This window comes from Vanacampus margaritifer, chromosome 13 (assembly GCF_051991255.1).
Source record: "Vanacampus margaritifer isolate UIUO_Vmar chromosome 13, RoL_Vmar_1.0, whole genome shotgun sequence".
Lineage (NCBI taxonomy): Eukaryota > Metazoa > Chordata > Actinopteri > Syngnathiformes > Syngnathidae > Vanacampus > Vanacampus margaritifer.
In genome coordinates this window covers 3,485,354-3,502,206 of record NC_135444.1, presented here as the reverse complement: position 1 = coordinate 3,502,206, position 16,853 = coordinate 3,485,354, and the positions used below count along the sequence as shown (strand labels likewise).

The window sequence follows — 16,853 nt, the reverse complement described above, 5'->3', positions numbered from 1 at the left end:
TGAAAGAGAGTAAAATGAATTGAAAAAAAAACACACACACACAAAAAACAAGTAAAAGCCACTCAAGGGTTGTGGAACAAACTCACAACCTTCAGCTTGGGAGACAGCCGATCTACTCCCTGAGCCACGCAGCTCCGGGTGTGTGTTAGTATATCGCTAGTGTCAGCTGGAATCTTCGTAACTCCAAAAGGCCCTAAATGATGTTTTTGGTCTCCTCTAGGATATAAGCAAACAGTAGGAGGCGCTTAGCTCAGGTTTTAGTGTGGCAGTCTTCCAAGCTGAAGATCATTAGTTTGTTTTGTTTTCAATTATTTTTTTTAAACTGTCTTGCAAGTGTAAATATTACTGTAAAACTGATTCTGTTTGGTCCCACTAAATAGAGTCAAATTTACTCTACGGAATTTACTGTGAGGGTTTCCCAAACAAGAAAAAAATCAAGATTTGAAATACCTGAAAACTTACTAAAAAAGAAGATGTCGTATTTTCACAATAAATTATACTGTACATCAATCAATGATATAAATGAATGATAAAGGTATTGATTTATTTGTTGCCATATATGGACCGCCGACCCTAAGTTTGGGGAACCATACTCTTTTTCTGAAATATATTTCACCCAATGTCTGCCTCCTCTTGATTTCCCTGAACATTTCCACAGCTGTGGCCAGAGGAATCCAAAACAGAACAGGAGCCAGTGCACTAACTCTGGTTGTGTTTGAGGTAAGGGGGTTGGGCTGTCATGTTGCCTTCCTCCCCAGTCATTAACTAAGGGCAGCTCCATGGTAACTTGCATTTAAAGGAGACATTGGATTGAATTTTTGGGATGCCATTCCTGCTGTTTAACTTGTTTGCGTGGCGTCACTTTCGCCCCATGAATGGACAATGTGTGCTTGCTCAGGGGATGCAAAATAACAATGACATGAGAATGCCAGTGTAATATAAACCTCTGTGATGGTTGTCCACTAATGTCAGAATTATATACTGAACTACACTTTTTTGAGGGGTGTGCCCAAAAAATCGATTCTCATAAGAATCGCAAATCTCATTTAGTACAATTCAGAATCGATTTTAAATGTTTGGCTGGCAACCAGTTCAGGGTGTACCCCGCCTACTGCCCGAAGCCAGCTTGGCTAGGCTCCAGCGACCCCCGCGACCCTTGTGAGGACTAAGCGATTAAGAAAATGGATGGATGGATTTTAAATGTCCCAAAATCGATTTTATTTAAATTATTTTATACTGTCTTGTCCTTGTTTGTGTGTGCCTTTATTGAGAGTGCTGTTCTTGTTGTACACGATTTGGCCACTTAGGGGCAGTGTGGTTCCACGCGTTTTGATACACTGTTGAGTTGTAGCCACATTAGAGAGTAGAAGGAAAAAGTCACAATTAAGTTAAGTTATTAAGTTTTTTTTTAAGCGTAGGAAGAGCACATGCCGTTGAGTAATGTTAAGATGCTTCTCTGTAAACATTCCTGAAGCATTTTGTATGAATAGCCGTTCTTTTGAGTGATAAAAGTGCCGCGAGTAGCCAGTCTGACTCGCTAATTAGCATTAGCGAGTCAGACTGGAGAAGATCATGACGATTCTTTGTACATCTATAAATTGGAGCAGAAATCATTGTCAATCGAATCATTTTGCATCAAAAATCGTTGTGATTCGAAAATCTATTCTGAATTGAATCATGTGACAGTTAAAGATTCCCACTCCTAGTTTTTTCCTTACAAACTACTCAACTAATGCTGGCTGTTTAAAAGCTTGTTGTTGATTTGATGTGTTTGATTGAACTTACAGAACATACAGTCGAGTGATACAGGGCAAACCTGTGGCATGAGGTTTTTTTTCTAGTGCTCGCTCTTAATAAACTAAATCAGTCGTGTCATAGAATAAATCTGTGCTATTTTTTCTAGTAAATATGTAGTCAGGGAACCTTGTTTAGTAGAACATATTTTTTTCGGTATGTGGGTCTCAAAACAAATGCACTTAAGAGGAAGTTGTATATGCATTCGGCCACGCTGCCAAGACACCTCAGTGGGTTGCTTGTGTTGACGTGTGACGCAACCGCGGACAATCTCCGGCCTTTAGTGATGTAAAAAGAGAAAAAACTTCTCAGAGGATCCTCATTACCATATGAATGTGCATCAACAGGAATGTATAGCAAACAGCAAAAGATCCTCTTTTAAAAGGGAGCCCCAAACGCTCTACACAAAAAAAGTGCTGTCTTTATGGACAAGAAAGTTGTTGGTGTAGGTTTTGCTCTTATCAAAAGAAGGACCTGTGTGGAGACAAGCTAAAAGGAAAGCTGGTAGAAAAGTGGATCAGATGTTCGCTAGGAGGAAGTGTCTCCGTCCCTAGTCGATTTAGATTGAGAATATAATTGGAGAGAGGTTTAGTGGCAGTACAACAGTTTTTTAATAGTACATCCGTTTTTATCTCTATTGCCAAACCGTAACACTTCTCATCTCAGCGCCACCTCTTCTCTCTTCCTCCCACACAGACATGCAAACCTTATATTATTGTGCTCTGGCCATCTGTTACCTTAAAGGGGTGTGAGATTTATGTTGGCTCACCGCATCCTCTACACAGCACCGTGCCACAGGGAAGCAGGTTGTGTAGCTCTGTTATGCAAATGTATTTGAACTATTTTGATCTACATTGTCTGGTAGGTCACCAGTCGGTATTTTATAAATAAGAACCCTGAAACCTAAAACAACTAAGAAAATGCAAGCCAAAAATATGTATGAGGCTGAGCATAGCTTTCTAAATCACAAGCTCCATACATCTGTCAATAGGTCATCCTGGCATGCATTTTTTTTGCTACTTATTCTGTTTAGGTTTGCAGGGAGCCTATCCCAGTTCACTTTGTGTGCGATAGGGGTACGCTAAACAATAACAAAGATAAAACTGTAATGGCCTGTTGCTTTGGAAATAAGTTAGGCCCACTAAGGAGTGTGGCAGTGAAGACAGCGTTAAGGCTGTAAACCCGGAGCTGTTGTCTGGAATGCTCTTCGTGTCAGCACACGCTTTACCTTCCAGTTATGAAAGACCCCTAAAAGAAGATGGCAAGCTGGCATGCTGACAACAACTCCACACAGAGGCGATGTCTGGTGCTCTTGTCGTAAGGGATGACCAGCATAGCAGCTTGGATATTAGTAGTCTTTATTATCCTCATTTTGATTAGCCCTTAACTGCACACAATCATAGATATCCATCCACCTTGTGCATTATTATTATTTTTTAACTTCACTTAGTCAAGTATGAAAATAGCCAAGTAGAAGAAATTATTAGAGCCACACTTTTAGTAGTATCTTCATAATTTTTTGGGTGTTTGTAACTTTGCCATCTGGCACTTAGCCACAACGTTTGGTGAATAGCAGAATATATATATTTTTTTTAACATAATCTTGGTGAGCAAACAAGTGTCCCTGGTGGTGGTACTTAAAATCATAGAAATGCAATTAGCAAGTGGAGTGTAAAATACAGTGAAACCTCAGAGTTCAAACGTTTCAGAACTCGTACAAATTGGACTAAAAAAATGCCTCTGAGATCGACCTGATTCTCGGATTCCGAACACCCAAGCAAAGCCAAACGTACCTTGAACAGGTAGACGAGTCAAGCCGAACGATGCCGAATGCATACGTTACGGTAGTCGAGACGAGGCGCTTGTCAAGGCGCTATCTGTGACCCCTGCACATCTGAGGCGCTAACCTACGGCAACCACACTACAGTAGGACAAAACACATAAGTAATTTCTGTACTATCGGGAGCATGGTATCAAAGTGTTGTATATTGTTTCTAGAATTTTACGAATGCCTACCGCCGATTGTAAGTTTTGTCCTTGTGTGGTTGGTGTTGGTTAGCTATTCAAGATGGCTGACCTGCTGCGGATGCGCACCTCAGATTTTCTCAAATCGCACATGGGTCACAGATAGTGCCTTGACAGCGCTTCTTATTTCGAGCCAGAGCATTAACCCTCCCAGAGGTGGTCCGTACATTTGAATTTAGATTTTTCCATAACAATTTCCTTCGCCATGCGCCCAAAGAAAGACAACAGTACCAGTGGCCGCAAAGAACCACAGTGGATTTAAGGAAGGAGATAATCACACCGTTGTAATTACCATGACTACTTCCATAAATACCAGCGTGAGGACCTTCCTTAGCTGTTCAACAATGCCTGATGTTAAACAGCGCACGCAAGGACCCCTTAGTAGTCTAACAATATGCCCAATGTAAAATACTGTACACAAACTCAACACTGAACTAAAGTATGCAAACATAGCAATAAAGTTGAATTTGCAACAGGCTCCGAACATTTGCGAGTGCATTTTTCATCCAATGATGCTATCACACCACAACAAAAAAGATAAGGTATTTTTTATTGTTTAAATACAGTGTGTACATGTTTTTACATCCATCCATCCATTTTCTGAACTGCTTATTTCTCACAAGAGTCGCGGGGGTGCTGGAGCCTATCCCAGTTGGTTTCGGGCAGTAGGCGGGGTAATGTTTTTACATAAATAGAAATTAAAATTGGAATATATTATATTGGGGACGGATTAAACTAATTGAAATTATTTCCTATGGGAAATCCTATAAGAAAGCAATCATGTCTGAGAGGCTTAATTCACTTTCAATAAAGAATCTGTTCTCTTTTATCGATAATATATGTACCATACGCACTTGAATGTGTCCAGTTTATTTAAGAAGACAGTAGAAAATTGTCACCCTGACAGAAGCAAAAATTCCACAGTACTGTTTATTACCCCTCTCATATTACTGAGGTGGAAAGATGTTTGCTGACAGTAGTGAACTAATTTCTTGTGTAATGTTGAAAACAGACATTTCAGCATTTCTGTGCTTGAAGTCACAGATGTTTTCCAACCACACAAGTTCTAGAAAGTACCTCACTTTGCGCCTTACACCAGCAAGAATGCTGAATTGATGTCAAATGGATTTCAGAATGAAATTGAGCTGTATAAGTCAGTCCAAGATCTGTGTTGTAAAGGAAACTCGAGACAGGAAAGAGAACAACAAATATCAGTTTGTCAAATTTGCCTGACATCACGTTCAGCCAATCGATGTCTACATATTTAGTTCAGTTTATGTTGTATACAGAAAGAATGCAATATCAGTTTCTTTCAGGAAAATAATCCGCAGTTTGTCATTCCAAAAGTTCCTGAAACTAAGTTTAATCTCCCACAGTCGTTTTTTTTTTTTTTTTTAAGGTCATAGGAAGGCTGTTTAAAAGAGTTGGCTTGCCGAAATAAAGTCTTCCTTTCACTCAATAATGTTTTCATCACAAAAAGCGAAGCATTTTAACATTTAAGATCTAGTCTATAATTTGCTGTCGATGCAAATACAACCCAGAGGAAAAAAGAAGCATCTCGTCAAAGCATGTCTGAGAGCTAAAACGGAGGAGAAAATAGCTGAAGATCTTTTCGACAGTTTGATTAATAGTGTGGTGAGGAAAACAATATTACTAAAACTAGTCATATAAAAATGTGAGCAAATTACCAACAAGCCCAAACAAGATGTGGCTTCTTGAGCTTGAGAAATACTGTAAATGAAAGCAGATGTGAGATGTATATCCATTCAGGGTGTGCATTGGATACTCATTATTTATTGAAAACGTGAGTACATCGAGTCAAACTGAATAAAATTGTTCCACTTTAAAATATATTGAGGTACGTATAGAAGAAACTCATATTGCATCATATACCCTCTCAAATCCTTCCACTTTAAAATTGTCCTTGGCTCGTATCCCACCGATGTATCAAGGTACATATGGAATCTCTTTACGCTTATTTATTCATTCATTCATGTAATCTATAGTGTTAATTTTATCAGACATTTTAAAATTTTGTCTCAGTTTGAGTCCATTTTCAATCACGCTTGTTAGTTTTTATCATAGTCAACCTTATCCCGTTTTTATTAAATTAACTTTTAGTCGACTACAAATCTAGCATTTTAGAAAACAGAAGAAAACATAACTTTATTTGTCTAGTTTTAGTCAACAAAAATTGTCAACGTTTTAGTCTAGTTTCAGTCAGGACAATCATTTTATCCCTGTATATTTTTTTGTCAGTAGATAATGTTGAGCATAACGATTTCACATACAATTTTCCTATCATCTTTTTGATGAAAAACAACTTCACACACAATTACAGTGGCTACTATGGCTCCATGCTACATGCTACTAAGTTAGCCAGCATTAGTTAGCGGTCGGCATAACATTATTGTTGGAACGATATAGCCGTTGGATTAATGCTATAACAATAATTTACTTGATTAATGCAATTAATGCGATTAATAACAATAATTTGCTTTTTTTTTCAAACCTTTCACCTTTTTTAACCTTTAACCTTTCCTTTAACCTTCCAGACGACCTCCTGTCTGTCCCATGTGTTGGTGCATGTTGCACTCGCTAGTTGCAGATTTGAAATTGGGTGTGTCACATGACAGTGTCACAGTTACATATTAGCAGAAGCACATAATGTTCATCTAATCTTTGTTCATGAACTAAAATGTTCATAGATTTTAGTACCGTTTTTACGGAAATGCATACATTTTATCCCAGTGATTGTTTATTAATGAGGGTTTTTAGTCTAGTTTCGTTTTTCATCTGGTGAAAAATGTGTGTTGACGAAAATATTTTTGTTTAATTTTCATTAATGAAATTAACACTAATGTAATCATTTATTTACCGTGACCACTCATTTGGTTTCATGATACAGATGTTTGCTTTAAAATGATTGGGCATGAATTAATTTAATTCAATCTGGGTTAGGATTGAATATTACATTTAAATTGAAATTAATCAATCGGTTAATAATCAGCACGGTGATGTGGTGGTTAGCACACCATCTGAATGTGAGTGTTAATGGTTGTTTCCTTTAGGGGACAAGCGGTGTAGAAAAAAGATGATCATCCTAATTCATTTGTATTAAATGTCTCCTGCATGTGATGTTAAGCATCATATTCTCTAACCTCCTCCTTCTATTGCACACTTAGCTCTCACTGAGAATGTCCCAACGCAAGAGGCTGCCAGGGCCAATGAGCTTTCAGCGTGGCGACCACACCTCCACACAATCACAGTCGCCAAGAAGCGCAACTGGCTGCAGCAGAGCACCCTTGGAAAGAACCATTGCAATAAGGATGAGCTGCAAGAAAAGCTGGGAGCTGAGGAAGAGGCTTGCCTGGGCTACGCACAGCTATCACCAAGTCCTCCTCCAGAGGAAATGAGAAGTTCAGGGGCACCATCTTCACGGCCAGCCCATCTGCATTTACCCAAGGTCAATCTCACAGTCTTGCTCTAATGGAGAACAGCTTTTAGCTGGATAGTTTCACATTCAAGAAATTCCTGATTTGCTTTGGTGGTTAAAGATAATAAGCTTGATCTTACTCATACAGTATATCTGCTCTAAGCTTAAACTAGGAAGAACTAAATCTCACATTTTCTCAACAACAGACAAGAAGACGAGAACTTTTCTTTTTTGTTGTTATTTTTCTTTTTTGTAATTAAGGAATAAATACAAGGCAGGTTAAATCATTTTTTTTATGTTTCATCTGGTCTTGTAATGGCCATTTATCATTTTTATAAATCACTCTCCAGCCCAAAATAAAATAACTGAACTATTTTAAAAAGTAGGGATAGACGGATTATTGGCCGGGCTGATTATCAGTGCCAATATTTGGTATTTTTAAGAATATCGGTATCGACCTTTTTAAAAAATCTAATGGACGATAAAAGAGCTATTTAAAACTGCGTTAACCTCAGGGAACTATTTATTGAAACTTTCAATTAACTTTAAAAGAGATGCTGCTGACCCTCGGTACTCACAGCAATTTCTGTTTTTGTATGAAATTAAAAGAAAGATATGTCAAAGTTTAACATTTCGGAAAAATTTACTTACTGTAAAAACAAAAAAAAAACATAGGGAGATATGGTTATTTAAATTTTCATTTAACCTTTTTAGGACATATGATGACATTAGAAGCTTTCTGAACTTTTTGTTAGAATTTAAAACAAATATGTCTATTGTCTAAAATGAAAATTTTGCAATTCAATAAACACACGTTAAGACATTTCAACAAAGTTAAAAGTTGGAATTGATATTTTTTAACATTTTGACAGCATTATTTTTCCCCCTGAAAATTCACGATATTGGTTATCGGCCTCATTGACTACTAATAATCGGTATCGTTATCCGCCTTGAAAAAAAGCATTTCGGTCTAGTATCTATTAATATTAGACCGAAATGCTTTTTTTCAAGGATGATATGGGTCGCGGGATAGAGATATTAATATCTCTATCCCGTGACCCTTGTGAGGATAAGAAGATAATAGATGGATGGATGGATGGATAATATATCTATTAAAAGTATTGCGACACTTGGCCATTTCACCCATGAAGTGAACCAACAAACTAACGGTGGGGAGACGACCACTCTACCACTGAGCCATGCATTAACCAAGTTAGTTTGTTTCCACTTTTACAAGTAACATGAGGTTAGGTGAATACTAATTTCCGCAATAGTTGTGTATAATATTTGTGTATGTTTTTAGATCAGTATTTAAGTTGTTGTTTTTTCTCTTCGGCCTCTGTCTGTTTTTAGGCGAGGGTGTCACCCCACCCCAGGAGTGTGGACCAAGCCGAAGAGAATGATGCTGATGACGAAGGCGAGATCTGGTACAATCCAATTCCTGAGGATGACGAGCTTGAGGTGTCCAACAGACCCTCCGTCCGGCTGCTTGACTCCCCTCGAGTTGAGCCTCAGAGGAGGCCCAGTAGAGGTTACAATGGGAGGACCCTGGACACCGGTGTGCCAGAGTCACTCGGGGAAAGCAGTTCGGGAGATGGCAGTCAAGGAATTGCAGTACTTTCGACAGAGGCACAACATCTACACAGACAGATGCTTGCTCAGGAGGAGGGAGGGCCCTCCACCAGCAAATCTATAGGTAAGTCAAGAAAAGAAACACATCTTATGTTGATACAGTTCTACAGTTAGTGTTGAAAATCTTGTTGATCAAAGAATAGAACTATCTGACTGTGTGGAAATAATGGCTGACTTTTAAGTAAAAAAAACATCCGGACATTTCTGATATTTCCCCAATGCAATGCAAGTGCTTTGTACGGTGAGAACAAATGGCGGATTGTATTGCTTTTGCCTGTAACTAGCATACAAACCAGGCAGATTGTTATAGTAGCCAAACGACATGTCATCACATTTTGAAAACAAAATCATCCTCACAAATTAAATTAAAAGGATCCAAAATTCAATGCTTTTCAATTAGCGGAGTAAGACCGCCATTTTGACTTGTGACGTAAGCTCCGAATTGTCAATAGTGATCACTTCATTTCAGGTGAGTCAATTAGTTAGTCATGTAGATGTGGCTTGATTGTGTAGTTATTATTAAATGATAGCAAAGACATGATCTGGATGACAACAGATGATAACTAGCAGATGCTTCCTACCACATGCAACATTTTGGGGAAATAGTTTTTTTTCATTTACCTCATAAAAAAAACCAACTAACTTAATAACTGATGAACAGTAGCAGTATAAACAAAAACAAAAATAGGCCACAAACAACAGTGGCAGGCAAATCAGCAGATGTTAACATAATGACTAAAGTGACTTGCCTGAAGTTGCTATCTTAGATTGCATATTGACCACAAATAAAGGGGAATAACAAATACGGATTGTACAAATTTGTAACCTTCCCAGCCTTTGTTTGATTGTAGTGATAGGGAAATTCATTGCAGATCTGGATTATTCTCTCCATCTGCCGTCAACACTTGTGCCGCTTCATAGGGATCTCATCCTCAACCTGTCCATCTTGCCCATCTCATTATGCCCTTTTCATCAAAGTGAGATATGAATTTGAATTCACTTAGACAGAATGTTGACGGATAAACGCTAGTTTTATCGTTGCTCTCCATTGTTTGTCTTTTGTGTGTCACCACTACTAACCTGCCAATGTGGTGGTGTATTCAGCAATAGTCACATGGCGTCCGGAGCTCAAAAGAAGTGGAAGTCAACCCAGAAATGTTCTTACCATTAAATATGTTGCACCCCCACTAGTCTAAACACGGTATTCTGTTTAATATTATTTGTTGTGGTATACTGTATGAGTTAAAGAACAAATCCACCTGTTTTTAATCCATGTCAGGAGGCGGCCACTTTGGCGAAATTTGAAAATTGAAAATGACATCACAGTTGCTAATGTAATGACGAATCACGACTCATCGGTTTTCTGAAGCAAAATGGCTGCCCCCTGAGATGGATAAAATTGGTAGGATTTTGCTACTTAAATCATATTCCACAAATGCAACATTAATCAGAATGTGAATGAAAATCTTTGCGTTGATGTCCCCTTTAAAGGAGCATTGTGGACTTGGTCACTTTTTTACCTCTGGTCTAACTGCAGCCTCTGTGTAAAGCTCGGCGCCACGACCCCCTCCCCCCTCAAGAAACTGCCGTGTTCGGGGCGAACACTTTACACCGGAAGGAAAGATACAAACTGATAGGCGCAGTCTTTGTTAAAAAGTCAGGGCTCTCTGTACTCCTCTGGGCATTAGTGGAGCATGCATGATGTAGCAAAAGCTTTAACATTAACATTTTCAACGCTACAATGCACCTCTCAAAGAAACTTGTTTGTTTTTGTATACTGTGTTATGTAAAAATGTATACATATTATGTTTTTCTTATTTACAGTATCATTTAGCTCATTTTTGAAGTGCTAACTTGAATTAGGTATTGAATAGAATAGTAGAATAAAGTAGAACTTGAAGTATTTGTTAGATACTGTATGAAGAATAATAGAAAAAAAAAAGTAAAACATAGATAATAAAATATATTGAAAAAAGTCATTGAATGCATGTGATCCATTGCAAACATTTTAAGATACCTTGTCATTTACCACAGGAGGACATTTGTTAAGATTGTCTAAATTGTATTATACAAGAGTAAGTAATTATATACACAATATAAGAAAGGATTGCAGCCCTTTTTAAAGTAATGTGCTGTTGACAATATAAAAATGAATTCAATTTTGTGCAAGGAAATTGTTAACAACTCTGGTCTACAAAATGACAGCCAGCACACACCTCTTTGTGTCTTAATAATCTCAGCTTCTTTGTGGTCTTTCCTAACTTCCGACTTGTTTTTCGCCCTGATGTGGCAACATGGTAGTTTGGACCAATTGGCACATGTTGAACGGAGCCTATAATTAACACTTTTCTATGGCACGCAAACAGTCCTTTACTTGCTGAAGGAGCACAAGGCTGGGTGAGTAGTTTGGGTATGTTGAGGAAATCTAATACTTAATATTTACTTCTCCTAGGAACAGTTTTACCGTAAGAACTAGACATTTCTGCAGAAATTGCGTGGGAATGCTGAAAAACTGAATGCTATTAGTTGAATGCTAAGATTTGAATGCATGTGCTTATGAAGTAAATTGAAAGATAATTTCTGTAAAAATTACAAATTTTTAATTGTAGTTAAATGACAAATGAACAAAAAGAAAACTTTAACTGCAATCTGTCTAAGGTGGGATTTAATCATTTCAGAGAAATTAGAATCCATTTCCTGATATGATCGTCAGTTATCAAAAAATTGAATGTACTAAAATGTGGTCCAAAAAGGGTTTGAACCCAGGTTCTCCGTGATGGGAGGCAAATGCTCTAAGCACTGAGCTATATTGACTTGTTCAAATTCATGGCTAATGGCGTATTTATTTTGGAAAATTGTCATCTGACGCTGAAAGCCAAAATGCATTTAATCGTTTCAGAGAAATTTTAATCCAATTCCTGATATGATAGTCAGTTGGTATTGAGCCATCGAGTGTACTAAAATATGTTCCAAGCAGGGTTTGAACCCAGGTTCTCCGTGGTGAGTGGCAATTGCTCGAATCACTGATCTAACTTGACTTTTTCAAATTCATGGCATTTGTTTTGAAATGTGTCATCTGATGCTGAAAACTAACATGCATTTAATTATTTCATCAAAATTATTATCAATTTCCTGATATGATAGTCATTTGGTATACACGTAAAAGTAAAACTTAAAACGGCCATTGATTTATTTGCAATGTACAGTCAGAGGTGGGATCGAACCTGCTACCTGGTTACGGGACAATGCTCTTTACCAACTGCACCACTTAGAAAAGTTCAATGTCAGTCCCATTGAAAATGAATGCAGAAAAGTTGATATTTAACGTTAAATTGTGTGAATATTGTAAGTAATGTGGAATCAGACGATATATACCCCGAGAATCGTGAATTTTTAAAGCAAGTTGAAATTTGAGCGATGTAAAACGGAAGTGTTATGTGGGAGTTGTGCCACGGCAAAATAAAAAGTGTGGAGAATAAAAATCACAATAACATATGTGGGAATACTTCAGCATTCCCACAATAACAAATGAGCTTAGTGTGTGTGTAATTAGTGTAGTGAGTAATTTTTGTTAAAATACTTGGCTGCAAAACTGTTCACTGAAGTGTGTAGAAAGTTGAGCTGTCATATGATTATTTATTTAATCAGATTAATCACATTTTAGAATTTTGATTAATCTTGATTAATCACTTAATTAAAAAAGCTTGTTATCAACATTTGTTGCCCTCCAAATTTAAAGAGCACCTGTTAACGTGTTAATTATTTCTACATTTAAAGTTATGAGGACATCTTCAACATGTTTTCATCCAATGCACACATCTTCAACCTTATTTGCATAATTTAAAATGGGAAAAAAAATGACCCCAATATTTTGACATGAACAAATATTAGGAATCTCATATGCAAACATTTATTAGACGCTTTACTTTAATGCATGTAGTTATGTTTAATGCTCAAACACAACCTGTGCTACCTTTAACGTAACCAAGATAAAAGATCATCTGCTGTCAAAATTAATGTGAATAATCTGTGATCCGGACTCTGTATGGGTCTGTTGTGGTGAAGGAGCTGAGCCTTTCGGCTCGAATATAATAATATAATATATATATATATATATATATATATATATATATATAAAGAATATAATATATTCACCTTTCGGTGAAGCTTTTGATTTACCGTTTGATCTACGTTCCTACCCTCACCTATGGTCACGACCTGTGGATGGTGACTGAAAGAACAAGATCCCGGATACAAGCGGTCAAATTTCCTCCGCAGGGTGTCCGGGCTCTCCCTTAGAAATAGGGTGAGAAGCTCGGTCATCCGGGAGGGGCTCAGAGTAAAGCCGCTGCTCCTCCACGTTGAGAGGAGCCAGCTGAGGTGGCTCGGGCATCTGTTTTGGATGCCTCCTGGACGCCTGAATAAACAAACTTCTTATTTGGTCCCTTCACACATCCAACAACAAAGACTATGAATTTCAGGCAGAACATTTGATTGTTTTACAATACGTTGCCCTTTAGTATTTATTTGATTTTACAAAGAAGAATTTTCAATTATAAAAACATCCCCCAAAAAGCACAAAGTGATTAATTTAGCTTTGTATTTTGACCATAAATATATGCAGTCCATAATCAACATAAAGAAGGAACTTACTGCTAAAACATGATTTATGGATGATGCCATTTAAAGTCAAATAAAAAAAAATTCAGATACATTATTTCCTTTGGCATGTGAAGTGATAACTTAAAAATTAAAAACCTTTCTCACATGTCAAAACATGTCATCTTTGACCAAGCTGCATTTGAAATCTATGATGTACGGAGTTCAACCATTTTTGCTATTTTCTTTGCCATCCCAAGTACAGTGGTACCTTGACTAGAGAGTTTAATTCATTCTGTGGGGACGTTCATAACTCACTTTATTCGGATATCGGATACAATGGCCGTTTATGTTGTGGTTATAGCATCCTCACACATGCCTATGCTTAACATGTACAGTGCATCAACAGACGTTTTCTTCATCTATCATCAAAACACAATTGCTGTCCAAAATAATTTTTTGGGGGGTGGGTGGATGGGTTTGGGGGGTAAAATGTTTCAAAATATCACTTTATTATGTGTTTTTTAAACAAAATATATCTCTGTGCTAGTTTGTTGTGGTAGCTACCCCCTTCCCCCACACCTCTATCTTCGTGGGTTGTTGATTATGTGATTATGCATTGAAAAAAACATTGCCAATTTTCACCAAGCCTGGGTAGGATGCAGCATTGGACCAAGAGAGAAACTTTACATAACAAAGCATTGTGTTACACTGGCAGAACAGTTTCCAGTGATTAATCAGATAAAGAGGGCTTTGGCTCAGAGGGCCTGCCAAGGAACAGTCTACTGTCATTTGTTGTTGCAAAATAAAGCTGAATTATCTTTTCTACTCCACAACCTTTTGTAAGGCATTTAGAGTGATTGGTGGGTTATTGATCTGTCAGGTATGTTTTTCCACATCTGATTAGTTTTGAAATAGTCTGTTGAATCCTTGTCTGTTTATTAAAAGACTAATGTATATTTAATTATTACAAAAAGCTTCCTTAAACCTTGCTCATGCTGAGGTTTTGTAAATCCCAGTCAACTTCCTTAAATAAAGAATAACAACCACAGGTAAGTATTTAGTAGTAGTAAGTAGTAAACATTTTGTACAGTGGGGCAAAAAGTACCCCCAATTCAGCCCTTGCTTGTTTGTAAGTTATCAAATACATACTTTCCACCATCATTTACAAATAAATAATTTAAAAATCCTACAATGTGATTTCCAGGATTTTTTTCACATTCTGTCTTGCACTCTTAAAGTGTACCAATGATGAAAACTACACAACTCATCTTTGTCGTCATTTTAAGTGGGAGAGCTTGCACAATCGGCGGCTAACTAAATACTTTTTTGTCCCACTTTACATGCAATTGTACTAATCACAGTAAAGAAGCATTTGTTGTGAGTTTCCTCACCATAACTTTGTAAATTCACCAAAAGTCTCTTTGACTAACAACCTTTGATCTAGATGCAGGCAATGTCTTTTAATGGAAATGTGAGTGCAGACACAGTGTCGCCCTGCACTCATTTGAGCCCATCTTTTTCTGTGTATTCTGCTTTTGATTCTTCATAATTATCAGCGTGTACCGACTTTGCTTTATTTACAGGGGCAAGGATTGGACAGGGCTTCCGTTGATTGAGCACAAATAAGTGGCATGATGAATTAATGAAGCAGTGCAGATGTAGATGACTCTCTGACTATAGTTTTCCTCTGTTCAGTTGGCTGCTTCTTTAACTCCTCACCGGATGCACTCCAGACTCCTTGTGTTCTGCCCATTGAGTGACTTTTTGTCCATTTGAAAGCTCTGTTTATATGAAGAATAATGATTGATAGACTCCGGGGGTGGTGAGAATGGGGCATTCCCACTCTCATCTTCTTTTTGCTGGCAGGTTGTGGAATCTGACTTGGCCACAGCTCAGAATGGGATCAGAGTTTTTTTTCAGGGGGTTGTTTTGCTCTTGCTGTCTGCTGCGTTCAAGATTGAACCCGTGCTGCTAAAGTTACACCCGAGCTCGAGTCTCTGAGTTAAAATCAAGACTCTTATCTTGGCGGACAACTGCATAGTTTGACTGCGAGGGAGTCAACAAGACAGTAGAGCAACATTGTGAGAACAACACTCTAAATCCAGAGTAGATTCCATAGTCTGGTGTTAGATGCGAACTTAAGGTCACAGAGCGGTCTCATAGTTTTCTTTGAATCACAGCAACTCGAAGAAAAACATTCAGTTCTCTAGTAAGCTCAAATAAAACCCTCACTAAAATTACATACTGTATGTAGACATAATTCTCTGTTATCATTACCCCTGCTGCAAACAACATTTATTCTATTGCATTGTAAAAAAATAAAAAATAAAAAAATTAAAATAAGAAAGATAGAAAGGGAGAAAAAAAGAAAAGTGTGTGTGTTTTTTAAGCGAGAATATGCGTTTCAGATAATGGATGGATGGATAATTATTGGGTGTTAAGTATGAACTTGGAATAGCAATTCAAAACACAAAAACAAATGAGAAATAATGGTTACATACTGTATATACTTTAATTTCCAGGTGAATGAGTAAACAATTTCTGACAACATTATATGTTGCAAAATAGGAAAACCATGATGGGCCCCTCCATGATTGTTATTAATGATAAAGTGATAGTATTGTGTAGTTGTGTACCACAGCGAAACCTTTCAAATCACACATCCAGTCATACAGTATTTCTTATATGCTGTACATACGTTAAATTTACGCTGTACCTCTCAACTGTAGTATTTAGGAACCATTTCGAAACAATCATATAGGGATAGACCGATATTTGTCACAATGACAGCCTTTTTACAAATCTGAAGGCCGATAAAGATGGTATCTCACTGAGCGGTGAATGTTTGTGAACGTAGCAAAATTGTGTGTTTTCACCAGAATTTTTATGTCTGGTAAGATCTTTTCTAACCTTTTACAAACCCAGACAAAAAAACTAAATTAGCTACATTCGCATGCAACTTTTCATTTATGGATTTATTTAAATTTCACCTTTATAAAAAAGAAAAATTATGCTGACACTGGGTACTCCCTACATTTTTTATTTAAAAAAAAAAAAGAATAAAATAAAATTAAGAAATTATCTCAAAAACCTTATTCACAGTAGAAAACTTTAGGGAACTACTTGCTTAGTTTTTAATTTAGTTTAACACAAGCTGATGAACCTAGAAGTTCCCTGCATTTTTTGTTAGATTTTTCAAAGCTTTCAATTCTTTATATGTTTAAAATTAAAGGAAAAAGTAATTTTTTAAATGTTGACGCTAATATTTTCTCTTTGACTGCAAATGAATATCGGCTTGAAATATTGGTTATTGATCTCCTCCACTGAGCAAGCCACCTTAGAAATAACGTTGTTTCTACGTAAT

The 16,853-nt window shown here is 37.2% G+C and overlaps 1 protein-coding gene across 1 annotated transcript in view; it reads left to right on the top strand.

Annotated features, from left to right (window-relative positions):
* The window catches only part of syde2 (synapse defective 1, Rho GTPase, homolog 2 (C. elegans)), a 61,872-nt gene that overhangs the window by 3,638 nt on the left and 41,381 nt on the right, over positions 1 to 16,853 (top strand). The window contains exons 2-3 of the mRNA XM_077584749.1: positions 7,005 to 7,285; positions 8,609 to 8,951. Coding sequence (XP_077440875.1) covers positions 7,005 to 7,285; positions 8,609 to 8,951 — 624 coding nt within the window. The remainder of the gene's footprint in view (positions 1 to 7,004; positions 7,286 to 8,608; positions 8,952 to 16,853) is intronic.